Here is a 12918-nt window from a genome sequence, read left to right as displayed (position 1 = left end):
CTCACGCCACATCAAATGCTGTGCTGAGCACGTGCAACATTGATAATTAAATCCTTTGCAGTTTGACACTACACCAGTAGAAGAGCAGAGGATAGGCTGCTTTTAGAGGCGGTTACTTTCATATACCAAGAGCACTAGCAGGGATAGGTCTGGTCATTATCTGTTTAATAGTCCTCTTTGCAAGCATAATGCATACACTGCAATTGAATTTTGGCTATATGAGGCTAGCATTAGTCTCCTTTCCACCATGCTATTTCAAGTCATACGCTAAGTGAGATAGCAGAGCTTTGAAAACTGTGTTTGCTCCCTGGCATCTCTTCGCACCCCTTGCCAGGGGCAGCAGCTCTGCTAATTTTGGGTGTTGCCCAGAATGGGTCCAAGTCCCACCCCCACACACCTGCCTAAAGCTCTGGGAGGGAGTTTAGGTGCAGGAGGGGTGCAGACTCTGAGAGAGACTTTGGGTGCTGCGTGCAGGCTCTGGCCTGGGACAGAGGGTTAGGGTGCAGGGCTGGGCCAAGGATGAGGGATTTGGGATGCAGAAAGCAGGCTGTCCTGGGGGCCAGAGAGGAGAACTCCCCCCAGCCCTCTACCCCCCTGGCAGCAGCAAGTACTGGGGAGGGAGGAGGGCCCCTCCCCAGTACAACACTCATCCAAGTCCTCCGCAGCTGCTACTCAGGAGGTCCAGCCAGGATAAGTCCCCCACAGTCAGGTGCAGCAGCCACCTCAGATTGCCCCCAGTGCCGCTCCCTTGTCGCTGGCAGCGGCCAGCGAGGGAGCGCACCACGGAACCGCAGGGGGCAGCTGCCCACAGCAGGCAGGGATGCTCCAGGTGAGGCACACAGGGGTAGCAGGTGGGGCCTGGGGAAAGACCTGCCCTCAACATTGGTGAAGCTGGGCCCTCCCAGGCCCTGCATTTTCTGGAGCTTGGGCACCATGGGCCCAAATATCTCACTGCCCCTGCCCCTTGCACAGTGTAGGAAATATAGAGAACTATATACAGGACTAGGCCTCCTAATAGAGTTCTTAGAGCAAGGAAGGTGATTTACCTAGAGAGGTACTGTGGGGAGTGGAAGGGGGAGAAATCCTCACTGGAAGCCTCCTCAGATTCTGCCAGCAGCCCTCTAACAGTGCTTCCTCACTGCTATTACTTGAGCTTCCCTTGATATACAAACATGAGAAATGGAGTAGGGTTAGGTGACAGGAATACTCAGTCATTCCAACAAAAGATCCTCAAACAGCAAGAGGAACAAGCACTGCTCTCATCCGAAGGTAGCTATAGTTAGCCTAAAGGATTACGTAGGGGAGGAAATTAGGAAGCAGTGAAATATTTACAGTTATTCATGCAGAGAAAAAAAAAATCACAAGTTCAGACAATTTATCCCATTAAATTCTAACTTGAGAGAGAAAGCACAGTATTTTGGGAGGGGGGAAGATGTGTAGTAAGTGTTCAGTTACATGGCACTAGAGATCCTAGCAATTTTGCACATCTAGGAAAGCAGCAGCTATAGAGAATACAGTCACCTTAAATGCTAGTATAGTGATAGCTGACACTAGTTTAACCCTAGTGTCTAGCCCCAGAGGAGAGGGCCCTCAAGTTAATTATGCAATTGTGAGGAAGTTTGCTTTTCAGTTGTTTCTTAAACCAGCTAAGTCTTTTGTCAGCCAGGCAAGTTACTCAGCCTTGAAGGGGGTGTAAATAGCCTGATGAAGAGTTCACTTTTTACTAACTGCTATCCTTTAGATTTAACGATGGCTCTATTCTCTGGCTACCCTGCCTTTATGGAAGTATCCTCACTGATCTTATGCTTGAAGGTCTAAGGCCATGGCCAGAGTAGGTAGGGACATTTAAATTTTCCAGTTCAAGGTAGCATCTGTTATGCAGTAAATAAGCACCCTGATTTTCTAATTAAGCCAAAGAAAACTTCAAGCTAATCCCATTTCAAAACAAGAACCCCAACACTATGTGATTAGATCCACCTGGTGTGGAGCCCCGACTCTTCTTCCCCCTGCCCTGGAGGCCATAAAAAAAAACAAACCCACCAAGCCAAAAACCAAGCCCAACTCCTGCATTCCCACCCCCACACGTTTGGCACAAAACTGCCTATTCCTGATCAATTGTCACTTTCTGCATGTAGCATAGGTACCTCAGCCCACATGGAATTGTCAGAGAAGAGATGTTGCCAAAATAACCCTGTCAAAGACTCAGAAGGGACAGGGCTGATTTTACCAAGATCTTGTTTTGGACGAGTCTACATTTCTAGGTCCAGTTACTGGTCAACAACTGCTGCATGGCTCTATGTTTTGTGTAGGGCAAGTATTGCCAATTCTGAAAATCAGGACTACAGTTTGTTCTTGCCTGCTGCAGCTTTGGGAGCTGGTGTTCACAGAAGACCACAGCTATGGAGGACCGCTTTATGAAACCCCTATTGCTGGCCTAAGTTTAAGCCTAGTGTAGTGGCCAATATCTGCAAGAGTCACCACCACTATGCCAGGACACTTGAGCTACACAGAGCGTGGCTGGAGACCCTAGCCCTGCAACTGCCTGGGTTAACTAGAAGAGTAGCGGAAGGTTGACAGACAGCACAACATTTTCTAGAATGCAGTTGTCTCTTCAAAAATGCCCCATGGTGTCTAGTGTAGTGAGTCCAATTGCTTTTGTAATAGGCACTAGGAGTGTTGGTTTCATTAGTGCTAGACATGGTGCGGTTGGTGTAAAGAACACCAGATCTCCTGCAAGAGTCTGTGTACTAGCCCTACATTTTAGATCTACCTTGCTGCTACTGTGGATGTACTGACGGGCATTAACTTCTACTGGTTGAGTTGTGGATAGGATCAGAGGAAACATGGAGCTCTTTAGCACAAAGACCAAGTCCCAGGGTTGTCACCTCAATGAGGACTGTAGGTTAGGTTGAGATTAGGCTCAAGTCTCTCCTTGCTGCATCTAGCTACAGGAGAAGGGCTCTAAAACACCAGCAACAATACAAGTGCCTTCACCCTACTACATTAACTGAACAGTAAGGAGCAGCTGTATAGTAGAATAGGTACTTATGACAATTAAACAATGGAATTAGGACAGTTGTCAGGCTAGCACAGTTACTATTGAGTTAACATTTTGTACCATGGGACTGGCTGGCTGGTTTGTCTGGGCTTTAGAGATGAGCCAAGTCTCACTGGCTTCTGTTGGAAACTAGAAGTGGCTACTTCTGAAATAAAGGAGAGAGTCCACCATGAACTAGTGCACCAGCAGTTTATTTTATCACAAGTCATTTAGCGTATCACTTTCCCATTACAGATTTTGTCCTCTTCAGATTTTTAAAGAGAGCCACTGACACCAGTGCAGTGGCCATCAGGCCAAGGACCATGGTAGCTGCTGCTACTACAGTGGTCCATGCTCCTTCTCTCAGTGGAGTTTCTTCTGTAGGGAGGAAAAAAGGTAGAACCACAAATTAGTGGCCAGATTATGCCATAACTTGGCTTGGCAACAACATGCCTCAGTTAGGTCAAGGAGAGGGCATTTGTTCCATACCTTGGGTTGAAGGCCATTCATCTGCTACAAAGCGAACAGGACCAGGTAAGCTTGCTACACCGGAGTTCTCTGCTTGCACCACAACAACATCTGCAAGAGATTTGTCACCACATAATTCTGACTAACTGGGGTCTGGAAACCCACAAATATAGCAAGCTAACTGGCTATATTCCAGGTCTGTCCAGAGACCATCAATAGGAATGCTTCAAAGTCTAGGAAACCATGGCCTACAAGAAGGTGGAAAAGTGGGTTGTTTAGTCCAGAAAAGACAACTGAGCGCTACCTTACTTTGACATGCTTGAAGACTTTCCACAGTGCCAGATCACCTTCTTTATCAGGAGAATCAATAAGGGGCTTCTAAACATCCTTTGCTGTGATAGACATTAGGAGAGAAACCTTTCCTAACCAAACTGCAAGGGTAGGCAGGCACTGGAACTAAGTTACCTAGATGGTTTGCAGAATTGGTCACTGGTGGTTGTTAAAGGAAAGTAGAGCTGGGCTAGATACTTAGTACTTAATCCTGGTTGAGTGTGGGAGACTAGGAGACCTAGCAAGTTCCCTTTCACATCTACATTATTCTGCTGTGGTAGGACAGCATGTTTATGTGACATTCTAGTTGCCAGCAGTGATTAAATCCTACCTCGTTTGTTTCTGGCTGAGGGAGGACATCGTGTTGAACACAGAGGGGAGTCTGGATGAAGTCCGTCACAGAGAAGAGCACTGCAGTGGAAGTACACCTAGAGCAAAGATAAGGGAGAGACATTTGGAGCACAGGAAGCCCAAGCCTTCAGCTAGCGCTAGAGGGACTGCACTTACTAGGCTAGTGAGAGCCTTGTCACCCGCTACAAAGGCGAAGGTCTTCACTTCAAATCTCTGGCGATAGTTGGGATAGCTGACTGCTAGGCCCACTGGATGCAATGTGGTTCTGTAGTTATCTAGTTCATAGTCACACCTACAGGAGATCATGTAGAAAGGCAGCTTCTCAGAAAGGTCAGAGTTGATGTCAGGCAAGAAGAGTCTTGGAAGGTTTGCATCATTAACATTCCAGTTTAATATTTAGTCCATTACCCAAGAGACCCTCAATACTGTTCCCTAGAGATCTGCCAGAGCTTGGAAGCCTGCATTAGGACAGCAATTCATTGAGGTTTTGAGTCACCTCAGTTGTGAGCCATTGAGTGACAGTTGGCATTTCATAGAATATCAGGGTTGGAAGGGACCTCAGGAGGTCATCTAGTCCAACCCCCTGCTCAAAGCAGGACCAATCCCCAATCAAATCATCCCAGCCAAGGCTTTGTCAAGCCTGACCTTAAGAACTTCCAAGGAAGGAGATTCTACCACCTCCCTAGGTAATGCATTCCAGTATTTCACCACCCTCCTAGTGAAAAAGATTTTCCTAATATCCAACCTAAACCTCCCCCACTGCAACTTGAGACCATTACTCCTTGTCCTGTCCTGTCCTCTTCTACCACTGAGAATAGCCTAGAACCATCCTCTCTGGAACCACCTCTCAGGTAGTTGAAAGCAGCTATCAAATCCCCCCTCATTCTTCTCTTCTGCATACTAAACAATCCCAGTTCCCTCAGCCTCTCCTCATAAGTCATGTGTTCCAGACCCCTAATCATTTGTTGCCCTTCGCTGGACTCTTTCCAATTTATCCACATCCTTCTTGTAGTGTGGGGCCCAAAACTGGACAGTACTCCAGATGAGGACTCACCCATGTCGAATAGAGGGGAACCATCACGTCCCTCGATCTGCTCGCTATGCCTGTACTTATACATCCCAAAATGCCATGGGCCCTTCTTGGCAAGAAGGGCCCACTGCTGACTCATATCCAGCTTCTCGTCCACTGTCACCCCTAGGTCCTTTTCCGCAAAACTGCTGCCTAGCCATTCGGTCACTAGTCTGTAGCTGTGCATTGGGTTCTTCCGTCCTAAGTGCAGGACCCTGCACTTTCCTTATTGAACCTCATCAGGTTTCTTTTGGCCCAATCCTCCAATTTGTCTAGGTCCCTCTGTATCCTATCTACCACTCCTCCCAGTTTAGTATCAAAGCATTTACACACTCAGGCCTTGAGCATGTGCACTCTCAAATGTCTAGCTTGACCTAAGGCTAGAGCGACCTACACTGTGTGATCAGATCATAGCCAGACAGCAACCCTTTGCTCCCACATCCATGTGAGGAACATGGCGCTCACAGCTCCAACAAGCCTTTGCATAGCATTTCAGGGAAACACTTGAGCAGGCCAGCCTCATCTATGTTCCTACAGGAGTTGGAATATACCTACCCATCCACAACAATGTTCCACCGGGGCAGAGAGCTTGGATCTTGCGATGTTGTTGCCCAACAGTCATCCAGTACCAGTCGGATGTTGGGGTCATTGCGGTTCAGAACTTGCACTTCCAAGAAGATTGGTTGCCGCAGATATTTCACAATAGGGTACTGGTCGTCACTGTAGGGCTCCATGTAGGAGTCATCTGAAAAAACCAAGTACGGCAGAGTTGACAGCCCAGTTCACAATAGGTCGGAATCTCAATCTAGAGAGATGAAGCAGCCAGCTGTGTAAGAAGTCTGGTACTGTAGGTGCCTAGAAGGACACAGCTAGTGGGTGCTTTAGGTGAACTCCTTGCACAGGGAGAGAAAAAGCTTCCTTAACCCAACATCCCTACTGGATTCCCCCACACGAAGAGGCTCTATTAAAACCTAGCCTGCCAGGTCTAGGTCACAGACCAGCAGTGATGGAATCATGCCACCCCCAGATATCAAAATGTCTCTGGGTCTACTTCTCTGGATAGTAGGGACTGAAGAGCTCCTTTGACTATGGAGGGAATCGCTTCATTTCTGCCCTGGACACAATTTGCGGCTAGATGCAAGCTTTACCTGGATAGATCAGCAGGATCAAGGAGAGAGGACCCTGGTTTATTGAAGAAACTGGAGGAGGGAGACTGCTTATCCTTATGCTCAGGGACGCATCACCACTTTTGTAGGTGCACACGACGGTCAGCCTGAAAGACAGAATGCGCAGCATCAGGTTAGCTGGCTATTTGCAGTCAGTCACTTTGCTTAGTGTTGCGATGGGCTGTCACCAGCAGAGTTGTGGACTGACCTGAATTCACTGTCCCTAGAAATCCTGCGTGGCGGTTGATCTGCCCACAAGGCACGCACTTCATTCTCATAAGTTGTCCTCTCGCCTTCAAACTACAGGGGATACAGGAGTCTTAGTGACTGCCCTGCCACTGGAGCGCCTTTAGCAGTCACTGTCCTGACACTTACCCTCTGCCTTGTCCCACACCTGTTCAGTGGGACGTGAAACCGAACCATGTCATTTGAGGGAGACTTGAAGACTGGTTTGCATGTAGGATCTCTTAGCCTGATGGTATCCAAGTCCAGGGCTGGTTTTGTCCTGTCACTCTGTACTTCAAAGTCCATGTAGCCATCCTGAGTGCACACAGCCGCTGAAACATTCAAGGAATTGGGATGGGTTGCTGTAGGGGACTCCAGGACATGGGGCTATGGCAGCCCCTGCATCAGTTCAGTGAGGAACTACACCGAGTGTTTTAGCTGAGCTGTGTGTGCAGGGGCCCTGACGACCCTAGGAATTGTTCTGCACCTACTGGATTGTCCCTGGTCTCCATTTTATAGAGCATAATCTGGAGGGCAAGGATCCTGCAACAGCTCATGCCCGGAAGCTCAAGGACCCATAAACTGCTCACAAAGCAGTGCTCTAGGAGGATGAATCAGATTGGAGGGTAGGCTGGAGTCTACCCATTAGCCTGCCCTAACCAGCTCAGGCAAGGGAACCTGGTGTCTGGTTCTAGTCTACCACCTACTCCGTAGAGCAGGTAAACAAGGGCTGGGTGTCACAGGACCAGAGCCAATCCTTAAAGGGGTGGAGCAGGGCAGAACAAACAGCCCTCCAGTAGCTGCTGACTGGCTGCAAAATGGGGCGGGGGGGGGAGAAGGAGAAGTCCTCAGATGGAGTTGTGATTGGTTGTGCCTTCTGCCACCTCCACGAAAAGGGAGCTGTCATTACTACGTGGATTCTCAGAGGAGTTAAGTGATCAGACTGTGTGAAGCCTCCCATCACCAAGCAGTAGGTCATGTCCAGGTCACCCAAATGTCAACCCAAGAAACAGTCCTTCCTTTGTGGTAAGGACATCTATATTTGACCCAGGAAACATGACCGCAACTAAATGGGCTCCAAGACAAAGCTACAGAGAGCCCCTACATCGGAAGTTGCTCTTGCCAGCTACTAGGAGTTTGCACCAGACGTATCTGCACTTGTAGCTGAGCTCAACCTATGGCTAAGTGTTCCCATCAAAGATGGACGCTCCAGATTCATAGCGTAACATGCTGAGGGCTTACTCAGTCTCCTGCATTAAGGAAATTCATTTCATGGAGCCACTGAGTTGCAACAGTGCAAATCTTGGAAGCTTGACATCTCTCATGTTGATCAGCAGTTCAGGGACAGCTAAAGCTGCACTACTACAGAAAGAGTTCCCAGGATAAACAGACCGTCTTACCTATTGGTGCATGTTGGTCACAGGGACACTCTGGATAAGTCACCATTGACACCATTTCTCCATGCAAGTTGAAAGCTAATCTTAGAGATGCCAAGTATGACTGAAGTCCGAAGCAGCTCTCCTCATACAGCTGGAAGAGAGGGAGGCCATGACAGTTTGTAGCAGTTGAGTTAAGACTTGGCCTCTGAATCAGTCATTTAGACGGGACTAATCTAGCCAGGAATATTAGTGTCTCAGAAGGATACTTATCCGCCATTCTAATATGTCTCCTGCGTCAAGTAATAGGGATTTGGAGAGTTTAGTGTCAGTTACTGACTGAAACTGAAGTGTCTGTTCATGGAACGATGCATGTTAGACCTAGATGGACCTTCCAAGTGAGCCATTCAAATGTACTTTTGGCCTTACAGAGAGTCAGCATGTGGTCCATTTTCTTTCAACTGGAACTCACTCTTACTTAGGGGCATCAGATTGCAGCATGCTATGTTCTGTCCACAGAACCATTCCTGACCCCAAATGGACATTATCAGCAGCAACACAGCATGGTATTCCCTCCCTCTTCATATCTAAGCCTATTAGGCTAGCTTCCTCTTGGGGATAATCTATATCCTTCTGGAGAATTTCAGGATGGTGCTTCAGGATTAGGAGTAGCAGACATGACACCTGTCCAGGCAAGCCCAGGGGTTGAGCTACTGGCATGACAAGACAAGGGAAGGATCAGGACTGTGGATACTAGAACAAGCAGCCTGAATTTGATGAGGTAGCAAGGGGTAGTTTGTTGACAGACCTTGCTAGAATGGTCCACAAAGAAGATTTCTAGGAGATGTATCTGGAGAGCGCTGGTAGAGATGGGGCTTGTGGGGGTGTCAGGAAGGAGGTTGCCATAATGGAGACAGTTCTAGCTGTATTAGAGGTTATGCTTAGGAAGACTGAGGTGGTTGTGTTGGCGGGGGGAGGGTCACAATACATACAGCTGCCAAGTGGTGGCATGAGAAGATCTGACTGGAGTCAATACCAAGGCACTGACCAGACAGATGCCTCAGTCGGACTGATTGTAACTAAATCCTTCTCTACTCCAGTACTCTGCAGTTCATTTCAAAAAGAATGAATGGCAATTGTGACCTTTCCTAAAGGAGAGATTACTAGTTTGTAGGGAGCTTACTCTGGACTTCAGGATTCTTTTGCTGATGTGCAGCTTCATGCCCCTTCTGGTGTCCAGAGCAATTCCATTTGCTTGGAGTTGGGTCATGGGAATGTTTCTGTTGTCTATACTCACAGCAGAGAGGATCCCTGGGAAAGCTGGGATGGCAACAGTCATGTGTGTGGAGTTACAGGTTGCTGGACCTGAAAGAATAGCTCTGTTAGTTTCCAGAGATATTTTAAGGTACAAGTCCCTCTCGGGTCAGAGGAGGGACCAGCTTCCGCTGTGAGGAGAGGAAGTTTTACCTGGTGCACAGATCATTCTTGATTCTACAGTTAGCCGCTGGTCAGGAGGCCCATATGAAAGCTTGAATGCCACAGTATATAGCATCTGGTTGTCTTGCTGCAGAGGATAGATACGGTTGAGAACAGCAGGTTATTCACAGTGCAGTTCCCAGTGCCAGGTATAAGAGAAGTCGATTAGGATTCAGTGAGCCAGGCTGTAGTTCTGAAGCGACTTCAGAGGTTAGCCACTGGAGATACACCCTAGCTGTTTCACATTACTCCTACACACAGGAGTTCTGGGGAAGGGTGTACAAGCTCCATTCTAGGCCCTCATGCACCACATGGAGTCATAGCCAGAAGTCAAGCGGCAGCTGTTTCAGTAGGCAGGTAGCTCTCACACACTCCCATTTCCAGATGCCCTCATGGACTGCATGTAGAGTCAGACTAATCAGACTGCCCCAATAGCTCAGAATAGTGAGCCTCAGAAGCCTGAGACTTCTCACGGTTTCTATTTATAGAAACCATCATTTGCCTATGGCAAGTTTTGCCTTTTGGCCTCTAGACAGGCTTGTGCACCTACCTTGTAAGAGGTGACTCCAGTTGCACCAAAAGAAACCTGGAAGATTAGGTTGTTGCTGTCAGCTAGGAATGTATACCCTTGCTGCATGGCTTGCCTAAGGCTTAGCCTGTGTGTTCGTGTTCCATCATCTATGGACAGTATCCAGGCCATCTGAGATTCTGTAGTCTGCAATTTGAGACTTCTGGTCAGTCAGGCATAAGGTTTTTCATTACCAGACAAGGGGGTTATTCTTCTTATCTTTAAGAAGTGTTAAGACTGCTGTGAGTGGCAGCTTGGCTAACCAACAAACACTAGAGAGATACTGAAGGGTCCAGTTTGCTACTTTAGCAAGCATCACCAAAGTGGCAGTTCCTACATGCAGCAGTTCTACTTTAGAGGCATGTTACTTTGCACACCCAGCCCCCAATTTGACCAAAGTTTCATACCATGTGTTCGTCAGCAAAACTGGGAAGGAGTCTTGGAAATACAACCTGAAAGAGAACAGGACAGCAGCTGACTGCAAAGCACACTGTTCAAAGAGAAGAAGATACCAAGCAAGCTTTCCGTGGTAAATGGAACAAGGAGCCTCTAACCGATGAGAGGAATGGAAGCTTTCGGGGAGTCTTCTGAGGAAGAGTGCTGCAGTGGCTAGAGGCCTGGCTTGTTTCTGGAGGAACAAGGTGGGGAAGCAGCAAATGCTGTTCTCCCCCTGTAGTTTAGTGCACCTGTGCCCAGGTTGGCAGCTACTGGGCATTAGCCAATAGAGGCGTCTACATAATTCAGTAAGCTGTGCCAAGCCTAGCCAGGGAAGCCCACACAAAGGAGGTGGTAAAGGTAACTAGCTAGAGTTTTTACAAATAAGAAGGTAGTCTTTAACCTGAGTCTTCCCACAGATCAGGAAGGGGAAAATCCACTATCACCCTGCTTGTCAGTCAGTCTTGTTTCCTTACTCCCACCACCCAAAGAGAGTCTACAGACACATCTTTACGATTTGACTGAGATGCCATTGAGGTGTCAGACTCCTCTCTACAGCTGAGAGCAGTTCCCTTTCCAAGGGATTGTCAAACTGCCCCACTTACTGCCATGAAGTCTTTAGTACAGTTTGTAGCTCCTGTAAAAATAGTAGGGACGACTTCATCTGCTTGAAGAGAATCACAGCCAATACTGTAGGTTACATTCTTGTCCCTTGCAATGGTTTTGTTGAGCACCAGCAGCTCTAGTCGCAGCTGGTGTTGGTCATGCTATAGCAAGAGAACACATTGGTCAGAATAAGACAGTGGCAGTTTTACATTACTAGAGGTTGCCTCAGATCAGCAATTAGAGCCAGGCCTCACAGGCCACATGTTCAAGTTGAGAATTTACTTCAGCTGAAGTTGCTGTCTATAGAAGAGACAGGGTTAGTTTTTAAAAATGGCTCTATATTTGCATCCTTACTCAAAGGAAGGAATTTGATTTGTTGGGAGCCATTCAATTAGTCATTATTCTATGGAAGCACCACCTCAATGGGTGCTCTGGGGAGAAGGAGTCTTCCAGGAAAGAGAGAGGGTACATTACATGACCCAACTACAGTGTTGGGTCACTTAGTAGGAGTCACTTTAGAGCCTCTGTCAAGTGAGCATGTTCCCAAAGCAGAGGGACAGTTTTACCTCTAGTCTGGTGCAGTTCACATACAGAGCAGTTAGCGTCAGCCTCTCATGATCCACCATGTAGTCACAGTCTACAATCTCTTCACCACTTGCATCTAGAAAGATGAAGCTGGTCAGCTATGCTGCTAGAAGTTGCCTTGGGAGCCTAGCTAAACATGCAGCAATACATACCAACTACATGGACCTGCCAGAAGTTGCTTCCAAGCTCTCTGGGAAACCCAATCAACATTTTGTCAGTGTGACAAGACACCATCCCTACAAGAGGAAGTGAGCAGTCTGATATCAACTCCTTGCAACACAGGATAGTAGACAGCATACAGGCTGCTAGTATGCTAAAACCCACTCACTCCAACAAACAGAGGAGAGTCACCCCAGGAACACACCCCAGGGTCAGTAAAACTATCCTATCAGCCTCAAGACAAGTCCACCCCCATCCCCCCCTCCAACCATGATCAGGGGAATGCCCTGGTTACCTGGGAAGTCTAGAGCCATGGAACTAGTAACACCAGCTGTCAAGGGCACTATAAGGCAACCAAGTAAAAGAAGCAGCCTGCAAACAAGAGAGAAGATGCTCAGAAGCCAGCACAGCAAACGGAACCCTCCCTATACACAACCCTAACCAACCCACCCCACACTTACCACATGCTGTAAAAGGACCAGCCTAGCTGTAATACAGGCAACCTCATGGCTGAGAGTCAAAACACCCAAGCAACTCACCTCCTACTCAGCTACAGGGGTTATATAGGAGGGGCTGCAGCCCCAGCACACCAACAGCTCTTTGAAAACACCTGGGATGCTTCCTCAACACCTGCTAGCAGCTGACTCTGAGGCTGATGGTTTGCACCTGGCCCTGTTCTGTGCTGCAATCAGTGAGGAGGGGGCGGCTTAGGGACAAAGTTCCTCTTTCAAGGGAATTTTATGCCCCTTTGCACAATTTTCTGTTTCCCTTCACTTTTAAGATTACTTTTGGTATCCATTTTTCCTTTCACCCTGCTCTTCCACTGCCTTTCTCCCTCCGCTATAAGATGGGGCAAAATACCTGATGAGCTAGAAACAGACAAATGCTTTGTGTGGCAGACTTAAGCTCCCCTAGCCCTTTGCCCCTTACCAAGGAGAACACTTGGCATTGCTGGGCTCTTCTGCCCACTAAAACAGCCTTGTGCTCAGCCGTGGGGCTTGTAGGTCACCCCACGCTTGGGAACTATCCTCAGTAGGCCCCGCCCGGGAAATCTTCATTGCCAGGGT

At 47.9% G+C, this 12918-nt stretch overlaps 1 protein-coding gene across 1 annotated transcript; it reads right to left on the bottom strand.

The window, feature by feature from the left end:
• Positions 1–3275: 3275 nt before the first annotated feature.
• Positions 3276–12359, bottom strand: LOC141994642 (zona pellucida sperm-binding protein 2-like). The gene is made up of 18 exons (XM_074964873.1): positions 12313–12359; positions 12147–12223; positions 11845–11928; positions 11674–11768; positions 11107–11268; positions 10474–10518; positions 10049–10213; positions 9490–9586; positions 9206–9387; positions 8047–8176; positions 6797–6978; positions 6630–6721; positions 6404–6528; positions 5811–6000; positions 4343–4478; positions 4167–4263; positions 3527–3616; positions 3276–3415 (listed from the first exon to the last, which is right to left on the bottom strand). Exons 1-18 carry the CDS (start codon positions 12357–12359, stop codon positions 3276–3278), a joined length of 2136 nt encoding a protein of 711 aa, XP_074820974.1.
• Between the last annotated feature and the right edge of the window lie 559 nt (positions 12360–12918).

Source organism: Natator depressus, chromosome 10 (genome assembly GCF_965152275.1).
Source record: "Natator depressus isolate rNatDep1 chromosome 10, rNatDep2.hap1, whole genome shotgun sequence".
Taxonomy (NCBI): domain Eukaryota; kingdom Metazoa; phylum Chordata; order Testudines; family Cheloniidae; genus Natator; species Natator depressus.
Note: the sequence above shows the minus strand (reverse complement) of the source record. Positions and strands in the feature narration are given on the sequence as shown.